The sequence below is a fragment of the Diadema antillarum genome, unplaced genomic scaffold (assembly GCF_040938485.1).
Source record: "Diadema antillarum isolate AM-2024a unplaced genomic scaffold, OU_Dant_1.0 seq00000331_RagTag, whole genome shotgun sequence".
In the NCBI taxonomy this organism is placed as follows: Eukaryota; Metazoa; Echinodermata; class Echinoidea; order Diadematoida; family Diadematidae; genus Diadema; species Diadema antillarum.
Genome location: NW_027271348.1, coordinates 101,587 through 114,145, shown reverse-complemented (window position 1 = coordinate 114,145; position 12,559 = coordinate 101,587). Strand labels below are relative to the sequence as shown.

The following is a 12,559-nucleotide window of genomic DNA, read 5'->3' as shown; positions in this document are numbered from 1 at the left end:
TTGAACAAATTTATAATTATGATCGCAAGAAATTGCAATGAAACTTGGTTTCATGGGGGGGGGGGTTGCGCAGCCAGGGTCGCCGTAATCATCAACGCCAAAGTAATATCCACTATCTACAACTACAAGAATACACTCAAAATGTTAACTCGTCAGTTTGGGAAAATGTGTGGGGACTGGAATGTGACAAGATATGTAAAAGACACATATGGATATTCTAAATTAAGTGAAATTGAGGTGCTTAGGGGTAGGGTAGTGTATGCTAGTGTAATTAATGTTATGTGTTCGTTGTCCATGATGTGTTCGCAGAATTTTCGACACCCCTTCAATGTTAAAGTTTTTTCTTTCAGATTATTCCTTCAAATTGTGAAATATCTTCAAAAGTGGTTTGTTATGCTCTTCAGTTTGTAGATTTCATTTAGATAGATAATCCTCTTTTTATCACAACATTTTAATAGAAAGTCCACAAATCTGATGTACTATACCTCTGTTTGTTTCTATCATACAAGTGCTATTCGGATATTCATTCGTATTTAAGATTCATAAAATTCTATTTACGTCGATGTAGGACAATTTGTTAATCACAAAAAAAATCGTCTTGTTTTTCAGAGTCACAGCAATCATTCGACAGATTCCTAACCAGCCAATAGTATTCAAGGCAAGTACATATTTATTCTCTTGGAAGCTCTGACTATTTTTATTTATTTTTTGTTATAATGTTATTGCTCCGCATTTCTAACAGAATGATATGATTCTGGTATGTTTTTCCTTGTTAATTTTCCCGACCATTATTCCGTAACTGTCGTGGTCCTCATTTTTCCTCACATCGATCTTTTGTTCCAAGTCCTCACATACATTTTCATATCACCTTTCCACTTTGCTCGATAGTCGAGTTAATGAAAATACGTGGGTGTGTAATCACGGTGTAAGGAAAGGAGTCATGGTATGTAAAGAAGTAAAAGTCTCCATTTACTCAATGAATTCATATCATGTGTACCTCATGATTTCAGTCGGATCCTCGACAAAAAAGTAGAAGTGAGGATGCCATAATCGCTTTCACCTGGCGCCACTTTATCGAGAACGGTACAAACGAACCATACTGGCTGCTTCGGATGCCCATGACGAAGGTTTGGGTGCTCAATAAAGATTGCAAATATTTATTTAACATACGAATAAAGTATAAAGATTAAATCGTTTTTCTCACACAGGCTTTAAAAATATTCACCTTATTATACAGTAATGTGCTACTGCCATGTCCTATGAAATTAAACAGTTGCAGCAGGAAAATCAAATTCATTATTCTAATCAGACGTAAGGGATCAAGGAAATTTTGACTGTTCATGAGTGCTTAGCAAAACGTTGAGAGATCGGAAAAAATATGTAATATATTTAGGTGCTATGAACGGACGTTATGGTTGTTGAGGCTTACTTCCACTCCATTGTTTGGATTCCCCACTTCCCGCGTTACACTTTAACGAATTCTTCTTGTTCAAAGGCGGTTGTTAGGGCGATGGATACAGTGACTGACCACGTGGCCAAAGTGCGGGGAGTGAACGTCCAGCAGTTCGTGGTCGCTGGTGCGTCGAAGGCACGTACAATTGTCTATCTTTCTACAGTAGCCGTAAATACGTACCCTCTATTTGGATTCACTTTCGTTTTGTTTCAGATTCCCATCGTTCAAATGTGCAATAAATGCTTACCACAGGCAATTTGAACGTCTAATGCCTTTGCTTAGTGTGTCAGCATTTACGGGCAAAAGGTGAATATTTGAAAGTTCACTTGTGTGCTCTGTGTAAGCTACATCATTAAAAGGACTGTCTTTATCTTATTTTTATACAAGTGAACTTTGGGTAGCAAAACACGCCCAGAGGTTGTACTACTTTCACCTTGAAAGAAAAAAAAACCAAGACAAACTAGCATCACATTTTCACATACGTTTGTGAATGCAATAACTCACCACATTTTATTCAAATGTACTATGGCAGTGTACAGCTTGTCATTCCTTCGTCATATCTTTCTCATTTTTTATGATGCTCTCCTCTGTCTTTTGACTTTTGGAGGCCTGTGTTGAGTGCGTTATATCGGCCACATTTCTCGAAAAATCTCGTTTGAAAATTTGTGTATTTGAATACTGTAATACAATTTTTTTTTTGAAATTGCATAAACGAAACGAAATGAAATAAAATTAATTAAATGTGCCACGTAGAGGTATCACGTGACAGCCTGCTGTAGATAACACAAGTGAGCACAATGTTTAAGTATGAATCCGAGTATAAATACTTAAAATTACCGCTTTTAATTCTTATCATATAGAGGGGTTGGACCACTTGGACAACAGGAGCAGTTGACAAGCGAGTAGTTGCCATTTCACCCTTTGTACTGGACCTTCTCAACATGGTTAAGGTAGTGATTCAATGATAGCTATTTGGCATTGGTCACATGATAGGCGCAAGTTAAGATTTTTGTATTTGAAAGCTAGCTATGTCAAAAATTCTAGCAGACTTTGCATAACGGACATGATTATAAACCTTGTCAAAATTAGAGCTCGTCGTTTCAGAATTATGATTTACTTATGGAAGGGATAATTTCTCCTAATGACATGAATGATATTTCACGGTTATAGATGTCCGTACGTATTCATGACTGCGTACATATAGATGGTGGTTACTATAACAATGCCACGGCCGTGATATGTATCAGAGGTAAGAAGAGGTGTGATTTGAATCCTACTCCTAATCTTTATTTGTTTTCAAAGCACACTTGATCTAACCACCGCTGAAAGAAATCGAGCAAGGATTAGTTAGCTGCTAACTGTACAAAGTCGTGTCAAATGGTGTTTAAAAAAAATTATGCCATGGAGACAGCACATAAAGTTATAAATTTTTCAAGGTTCACTTTAATTGATTTATCACATTCATCAAATAAAACAAAACAAATAAAAAACATTTGACCATTGACTCTCAATTTCATAGTAAGAATGGCGTAAAAACAAGTTGTTTTAATAAATGATTTATTTGATATGCTCTAAATGTGCATAGCATGGGTCCATAGGGCATGTATTTTTAAGATAGAGAAATAAAGATGTCGACCTTTTTGCCCTAATTTGCATATCCAAACAATAACATTTTATTTGTACAATGATCTGTTTGAGACAGTTTGTGTGCAAAATATGGGGTTGATTGAGCATGTCTTCCCTAGATAAGTAATAAAGTCTATTTACCTTTGTCCCCAATCAACATAGCCAAAATGGTTTGTTATCAAGAAGTTGCTAATTTTATGAAATGATTCCCTTGACACGGTCTATAATTTGATTTCAAAATATGGAGGCAATACGGCATGTTTTCCAAGAAAGAGAAATAAAAACTTTCGACCTCTGACCCTGATTTCTATGGCAAAGATGGTGTCTGATCAAGATGTGTTTTTGTGTTTTTAACATAATGATCAGCTCGATAATACGTGGTAGATATAGGGTGGTAGCGCATTCGTTCATTTTCCCATCTCAGAAGATGGCTGGATAGCCCATATTCAGCAATGCTAAGCTGGTCTTCAATAGGGTCCAGTTGGATGTGAGGCGGGACCTCTTCACCGGGTTAGCACCCTGCATGCACTTCCCAAGATACAAAAATACAACTTTTTAAACTTTGACCCTAATCTAGAATTAATATTTCATGTAGGGTTAAAAGTTGCTGCATTTAGGGTTGACTCCGGATTTTACATTTAGGGCTGAGAATCATAACATTTTAGTTGTGACTCGATTATTATATTCATTGTTGTTAAAGTTATTACATTTAGCGTTCTTATCACGTTTAGGGGTGATACATCGGCAACGTTCCTAATCCTCGTTGAACACATAAAGAGGGATCAAACTGCACGGTAGGACAGCTTCAGCAAGACGGCAATCACCAAACTGGCGAAAGCTCTCTTATTGACACATGATTGTATAATGATTGGATGTCGATTTGTTATTTCTTTATGTCACATTATATTGTCCGTGTACCGTGACAAACACACAACGTAAGAAATTTGGTTATGATATTCCAGGGTAGTATACATTAATGATGTAAGAAGAAATTTGGAAAGGATCAGAAGTTTGAAGAAGCAATCGTTTATTTTCATTGAGTGAGAGAGTTACAGGTAAATATATTGAACCTAAGGTAATTGGAATCTGGACATTTGTGTCATTTTCAAGCTACAATGTCAAATCACGAAAAACACTTCGTCGTATAGTATTTGGAGTATCATTGGACAAATCATCACGAAAAGACACACGTCAATATATTCTCAGTAAATGTTAGTCGCATAGGTTGCATTCTTGCAACATTTGTTTGTTGTTGTTGCAATGGCTAAATTTCATATTCAACCTTATGCCAAGGCTGCATTCCAAACAATTTTCACTGTTACAGAACCTCCACCACATGTACCGGTCGTTAGGGGGGTGGACCTTTGCATTTGAGGACTATTACGACGAGAACATCACCCTCTACCTCGACCACCCCAACACACAGAAGTTGGCCGATATTGTCGATCCCCTGGGTAACTTGTCTCTCTTTTTTTTTTCTTCTAATGTTAGTGCTTAAAACTTCCCGTTAAGAGCATCACTGATAATTTTGCTAGTCACAATATAAATAATTAGCAATTGCTCATATATATATATATATATGTAGACACTTGGTGATTCTATCCTACTATGAAGAGAGCTCGATGTCCTCAAAGGAAGAGCTTAAGACAGAAGTAATGAAACAAGTTTACGCGGTTGACTGCAGGTTCATCCGTATTTATTGCAACTCTGAGTTTCATGCAACCTCTATGAGGTGCTTGACGCGCTTTATAGCGCGTGACACCATAACAAGCTATAAGCGCAAGGACCATAGTGACCACTGCACACTGAATGACATTCATTATTAAGTATTGAATAATTGCATCCGGAAAATTGCATCAATGCAAAGAAAGTCCAACTTGATACATGTATTTGCGAATTGAACTATTCCCAAATTTGCGATGAAAGATTGTGGAAATGTTCAAAATTATTGATTACAATTAGATGCTGGGTGATACTTAAAGATGAATTATTGCAGAGATCCTTCAAAAAGCACGAGATTACGATGATTCATTCTTGAAATTACAGATGTAGAATTTATTTTCATGGCGACACTTCGACACAAGTTCTGGTCTCTTGTTCAGTAGCGTTCGTTTATTTGAGTTCCTGATGAGAAGCATCTCGGTGAGACACAGGTCGCACCTCTTGGACTCAGTGATGTGCAGATGGGCATGGCTGGCGATGGACCATTTGACGGTGTACGGTGTGCTGTTCTGGTTCAAACTCCAGATGAATTTGGATACCTCCGTGCTGTTTTCGACCTCTCGTGCCGGAAGGATTGGAGGTGGTTGTTGTACTTGAGCTTGAAGGGGGGGCTCAATGACGCCGATGCAGGTCATTCTTTCGTCGGGGGTTATGACCTCCGCGTTGTAGATGAGATTGGTAGCCAGACAGTTCCCTTGGAGCGGGCAGAGGTCCTTGTTCCGGCAGTTGCATGTTTTACTGTTGTTACTGCAGCTGTATCTGATCTTGGTGTGTTCCTGTTGAAGATCCGATTGAGTTTAGATTTCTTCGGGAAGTGCTTGTCTACCAGTTCCAGCAAAGTGCGACCGATGTTTGGCAGGACGTTCATGCTGAATGGGGGGTTAAAACAGATTATTTGATTATTTTGCGCTTTCTGTTTTTCCTTTTACGTCTTGCTCGATCATTGGCGTAAGACAAGCTTTCTGTGTATCCACTGGCTTTCAGGGCATCGTCATACATCGGCGTGGCTTTCTTGAAGGTCTCTTCGTTGGAGGAGATGTCTGAAATACGTCTGCTTATAGAAGCTGGAAGGCCCTTGATGATCGATGGCGGATGGTTAGATTGCCTGTGGATGTACATCGGATTGTCGTCGGGTTTTCGGTATGGGTAATGCTTGCCGTTATTCAAGTTGAGGATGATGTCGAGGAAGTTCACCACAGATCAAACACCTGATACCGTTCGAAGAGGACACAAACCAGTTTTAAGATCAGATGAATGCAGACATCACCAATATCAAGAGCTCAAAAAGGTGCTGATGCCTGCTGATAAGACGAGAAACCTCTACGAGACGGACGCACTTTATGCGACAAACTTCTTCAAGAAAGCATCACCAAATGCTACAAATCTACAAGCATGAACACAGTCGATGACATCAACATCGAAGCACAGGTCATCGCCGCTGACCTCGAAATTGAAGATCGAATGGAAAACATAGCAAAGAAACAAACCTTCTTCACTTTAAAGGACCACAAGGATAATTTTGAAAATACCCTTCCCTGTCGACTGATCAATCCTGCCAAAAGTGAAACCGGCATCGCCGTTAGAAGAGCCACATGTGTAAATTAATGCGGTAACTCCAGCACCGTGATCAATTTGTTCAAAAACATAAAAGAAAAGGAGAAGCATACATTCATCAGCTTCGACGTGGTCAACTTCTACCCATCAATCTCTGAACAGCTGCTGAAAAAGCCTATTGACAAAGGAATACACAAATATCTCCGTCAGAGACAACAAGATCATCATACACGCGAGGAAGTCCAGACAAAGACCTTCCATGGAAGAAAAAGGACAATTAGAGCCTTTTCGACGTCACTATGGGCAGCTTTGACGGATCTGAGGATTGTGAGCTTGTGGGTCTCTATATCCGCAACACCCTGTCCAATGAGTACGGCCGAGAGAACATTGACCTCTACAGAGATGATGGTTTGGCAGTCTTGAAAAATATCTCCGGCAGTGAAGCTGATCGCATCAGGAAGAACATGACGAAAACATTTCAGAAACTCGGCCTGAAAATCACCATCAGCTGCAATCTTAAGACCGTGAACTTCCTCGACATCACCCTCAATTTGAATAACGGAAAGTACCAACCATACCGAAAACCCGACGACAATCCGATGTATATCCACAGGCAATTTAACTATCCGCCACCGATCATCAAGGGCCTTCCAGCTTCTATAAGCAGACGTATTTCAGACATCTCCGACGAAGCGACCTTCAAGAAAGCCACGCCGATGTATGACGATGCCCAGAAAGCCAGTGGATACACAGAAAGCTTGTCTTACACCAATGATCGAGCAAGACGTAAGTTAAGTTCTGAGGCTGCCCCAACCCCCCCCCCCTTTGGCGGTGGGGTGGGTGGGTGGGGGGGGGGATCGGGCTCATTTTAACAAATAAAGATCGTATTCTCTCTCTCTCTCTCTCTGCAATCAGTTTTGACATTTGTGGTTGACGCGTTATGACATTTGCAGTAAAAATGGAAATTTTGATATTTGTGGTCGACGTGTTATGACATAAGTGGTAATTTTGATATTTGTGGTCGACGTGTTATGACATAAGTGGTAATTTTGACATTTGTGGTTGACGTGTTATGACATTAGTGGTAATTTTGACATTTGTGATTGATGTGTTATGACATTAGTGGTCGATTTGACATTTGTGGGCTCTATACGAGTCATGGCGAGTTGGCTAAAGGAGGCACTCGTGATAACTCGTGTAAAGCTCTTCATGTATACGATCTATTCTTAAAAATGCAGACGACACTGTCACCTTACGACTCATTCATGAGGATGAGGCTGAAACTAGTTACCGGCTTGAGATTGAACGGTTTACCTCTTCGTGTGATAAGAACCATCTGCAGTTAAATCTCATCAAAACCAAAGAGATTGTGTTTGATTTTAGGAAAACGCCTTCACAGCCAGAATCCATGCTGATGAAACATGATTAACGAAAGACACTGGAATGCACCCTCCGTGAGACCATAAGGATAACTTGCATGTTCCCTCTCCATGTCTTTTGTTAGTCACATTAATATCACAGAAACATGCAAGTTGTGCTGAGTCGAGGGGAAGGTGCATTCCAATGTCTTTTGTTATACATATCAGTACTTTAGCAATGATTGACAGATGAGGTCACAACCAGAATCTTGGTTTGGAAGGTTTTATTGTGGGCGTATCCAAGTAATCTGAAGAAAAATAGAAGAAAAATTATTCAAAAATATATGGAATGTTTCTAGATATTCGTTTCACCGCAAAAGTGATGTTGAGGGTATCGTGAATCAACACAAATCAATATGCATTTGTATGTCATAAAACCTTTAAATTAAGATTGCACGCGAAACGCATCAGAACCGTTGTGATGAACTATTATGGAATTCAGACTGAATTTAATACTACTACTAATAATAATAATATTTTTTTATTTATTTATCTTTTATTTCTAAACTTTTGGCAGGGTGGCCATCAAATCAGTAGTGGTCTTCCAGGGAGCCCTGAATGATATTGATGAACATATGTATGTAGGCCTACATTAAATAGCAAAACGTATATACAGAAGAAAACAATGGTGTGAGGTGAATGGGCGCTGTGGTGCTGCTGCCAACCAGCTCTGAAATAACGCGCTATATCAGTGATTTTGAGGGTGCACTGCTGTGTGATATTTCAACAGGACCTTTTTCAAAGGGCAGTCCAACAACTGGATCATTTCTGCAATGGAAGATGTGATAATTTGACCTATGCCTTGTACACTGCTTCTTATTGCATGGCCAACATTCAACTCTTGACCATTGTGTTTGTGCGTTCACTGATGACAACAAAGGAGTGGGCTGTGCAACCAACCCTAGACATTGTTACCTGGAATTGAGCTGTATAGAAATAACAATGGCAACTATGCCTTTACAATACAGCACTACTGAGCTGATGTCTATGAGACACCCATGTGGTACATCCTCCATTCCACCTAGTGTGTTTAATACATTAAAAGATATGGGGATCCTGCATTTACGAAGTCGACGAGGTGGTCGCCATATTCAGCGTCATTCCCTGTTTCGCCCATCAGTCAAGACTTCCTGCAAGTTGCTTGAGTCTTCACCTTCATCAAGAGTTAGGAATTCCTTATCAGCCAGGGCTAATTTTTGCTTGATGAATGCCCAGTCTGTAAGAAACAAAACTACAGAATTCAGTGAGTTTGTTATAGATCACAAGTTGGACATTGTTGCAATATGTGAAACATGGTTAAGGCATGATGATCAAGTGGTCATTGGTGATATAACACCTCCAGGGTATAGTCTCAAACATATTTCTCGATCGTCATCAAAAAGAGGTGATGGAGTGGCTCTATTGTACAAAACAGGTTTTGATGTAAGATTCACTGATCTTGGATTTAATCCAAATTCTTTTGAGTTTCTGTCAGCTGAGTTTATCAGTTCAACCGAGTCACTGTCTCTAATCATCCTGTATCGCCCTCAACAGAAATCGACGGGGTGCTCTTTCAGTGATTTCCTTGATGAATTCACCTCATTGATTGATATTGCTTTTATGAACCCAAAGCCTCTCATTGTAGTTGGAGACTTTAATGTTCATGTCGGTGATCCGAATGATGCAAGTGCAAAGGCTTTCATGAACCTTCTATCTAGCAGTGGTCTACAGCAGCATGTCACAGGTGCTACTCAGAAGGAAGGTCACACACTTGATCTGGTTATTACTCGCGAAGCAGGTCCACCTGTCATTGGTAACCTGAGCATCATTGATGGCATATCAGATCACTCTGCTGTACTTGGTAAAGTCCATCTTCACCGCCCCCCAACTCAGACCAAAGTGGTGAAATCACGTAATATTTCTGCCATCGAGATTCCATCATTTTGCGAGGATGTGAAATCTACCTTAGACTCTAACCACAATATAGATGGAGATCTGTGCATTGAAGTTGAAAGCGTCAACAATGTTCTTGCTGAAGTACTTGACAAGCATGCGCCTATGATCACTGAGCGAACTGTGAAACTGCGCCCTCAGTCTCCATAGTTTGATGAAAAAATCAGGGAAGGAAAGCCACTACGTCGTCAACTGGATAAGAAATGGAGAAAATCAGGTCTTCTTATTGATCGGCAAGCATACTGTCAACAGAAGCAGACAGTAATTCGTGATATTAGACTTGCAAAATCACATTACTACAATGATCTATTCATTGAGCATGCCAAAGACCAACGACAGATTTTCCATTTAACCAACAAACTTCTCAACCAGAGGGAGAATTCATCTTTTCCAAGGTGTGAATCTCAGCAGGGTTTGGCCCAGCTTTTCTGCGAATTCTTCACAGACAAGATCAAGAAAATTCGAGAGGAATTTGGAATGGCTGATGACTTTTATCTTCGTCAGCAAGACACCCCTGCAGCATGTCGTTTCCCAGGTTTTGATGAAGTATCAGAGCAAGAGGTACTTCAGATTCTTTCAAAATCCCAAGGAAAGTGTTGTGATTTAGACCCAGTTCCTGCATCATTGATGAAGAAGTGCGCCACTGCAGTAGTTCCAGCTATGACATCTATCATCAATAACTCTCTGAAATTGGATGAGGTTCCTCCTGTGCTAACTGCCCTGTGCTGAAGAAGGCAAATTTGGATTCAAATGTGATGAGCAATTTCCGTCCTGTGTCAAACCTCTGTTTTCTGAGCAAAACCTTAGAGAGAGTAGTATCCAAGCAGCTCACAACATTCTTACAAGAAAACAGCTTATATGATGATTTCCAGTCGGCTTATCGTGCTCACCACAGTGTGGAGACTGCTGTACTTAGAATTCAGAATGATCTCCTTCAAGCTATGAATGTTGGGAAAGTATCTCTCCTGGTCCTTTTGGACATGTCTGCAGCCTTTGATACTGTAGATCATGGAGTTCTTCTTACTCGCTTGGAAAGCCTCTTTGGTGTAACTGAAATCGCGCTTCACTGGTTCCGTTCTTATCTCACTCAGAGAACACACTTTGTGAGCATGGATGGTGCTAGCTCTGACAGATTGCTTTTGCAATATGGACTTCCTCAAGGATCTGTCCTGGGCCCAGTGCTCTTCTGCGTGTACTGCTTGCCACTTGGAGATATCATCAAGAGTCATGGCCTTAGTTATCATTGCTACGCTGATGATATCCAGATATATTTATCAGTGAATCCTGTCCATTCTGAAGTAATCCAAGCAATACAGCGTATTGAGGCTTGTGTTGATGAGTTGCATAAGTGGATGATTTCAAACTTTCTGAAGCTTAATGAAGGGAAGACGGAGTTTATGATCATTGGGTCTAAGCATCAAAGACCAAAGGTAAACGTCACTGGGATCAGAGTGGGTGGAGATATCATCCCTCCTTCAGATACTGCCAGGAATCTTGGAATCATTTTTTACTCTAATCTTTCCATGGAAAGCCACATCTTGGCTGTATCCAGAGCAGCTTTCTTAGCTCTCAGAAACATTGGCTTGATCCGCAAGTACATCAATAACCATGTTGCAGAAGTTCTGGTGCATGCATACATCACATCGAGGCTTGACATGGGAAATTCAGTATTGTATTATCTGAATAAATCACAAATACACAGACTTCAGCGCCTGCAGAATAGCGCAGCTAGAGTTGTCACCATGTCCAGGAAGAGTACAAGCATCAACTCTCTTCTGAAAAAGTTACATTGGCTATGTGTTGAACAGAGGATTGAGTATAAGATCAGTTTGGTTGTGTACAAGGCACTGAATGGCAGTTCTCCATCATATATATGTGATCTACTAGAGCCATATGTCCCAGCAAGAGAAAATCTACGTTCTGCAGACAAGTACCTGCTGGTGGAACACAGAGCACACAACTCTTGGGGAGCTCGTTCATTCCGCGTGGCTGCTGCAAAGATATGGGATGGCCTTCCACAGTCTATCCGCAGAGCTCTTACCACAGAATCTTTTAAAACAGCCCTCAAGACCCATCTCTTCAAATTGAAAAACTAGCCAATGTGTAAGAATGTATGTTTACACATTTGGAGGCAATTACTTCCTGGAACTATTTCTTTTTATTTTAACTGTCATATCACAAGCGGTGCACCCATGAAATTTAAGCTGAATTATGTATTTTTTTTGGAGCAAGCGCCATGAGCGCCTGACTTGGCGGATACCGGCGCTATACAAGACTTCATCATCATCATATATACTGTATATTGCAAAGTAACATAAAAATACAGTGTATATTGGTATGCCACAACAACAGTTTACCAGAATGCCAAAATATGAATTAAATGGCTATTATGCAGGAATGATTAGATATCACAGAATAAATTCGGCTGTGTTACTTACAAATAACAACTTTGTTTTAACAATCTTTTAATGAATATATGGAAGAAGCTGATCTGATTATATAATCTAGCTTGTTTCATTCAAGTAGAGAAGATATGATCGGGCAACACTTGTGACAATCAGAGCGAAATCTTGGCATACGCAGACTTCCACGATCTATCTGCCTTGTGTGATATTCATGTACATCATTAGGCTTAACAAAGTGTACCTGAATGTTAAGCACGTGGAAGTTATAAACGCATTTACATACATAACGCGACCGAACTCGAAACGTTTGCCTAGTGTCATTCATTTAAGACTTCTGAATAAATCAGCTAACGGTTTGTCATATATGAATTTATAGTGCGCCAAATCCACTCTAAAAGAATGCTCAAAGCTCATACACACTATTATTACCCCGATCTCTGGACACATTA

The 12,559-nt window shown here is 39.9% G+C and overlaps 1 protein-coding gene across 1 annotated transcript in view; it reads left to right on the top strand.

Moving 5' to 3' along the window:
- LOC139730733 (autocrine proliferation repressor protein A-like) overlaps positions 1-12,559 on the top strand; it is a 148,052-nt gene that overhangs the window by 92,290 nt on the left and 43,203 nt on the right. The window contains exons 4-8 of the mRNA XM_071641597.1: positions 610-658; positions 1,011-1,127; positions 1,496-1,588; positions 2,314-2,403; positions 4,404-4,533. Of these exons, the coding sequence (XP_071497698.1) occupies positions 610-658; positions 1,011-1,127; positions 1,496-1,588; positions 2,314-2,403; positions 4,404-4,533 (479 nt within the window). The remainder of the gene's footprint in view (positions 1-609; positions 659-1,010; positions 1,128-1,495; positions 1,589-2,313; positions 2,404-4,403; positions 4,534-12,559) is intronic.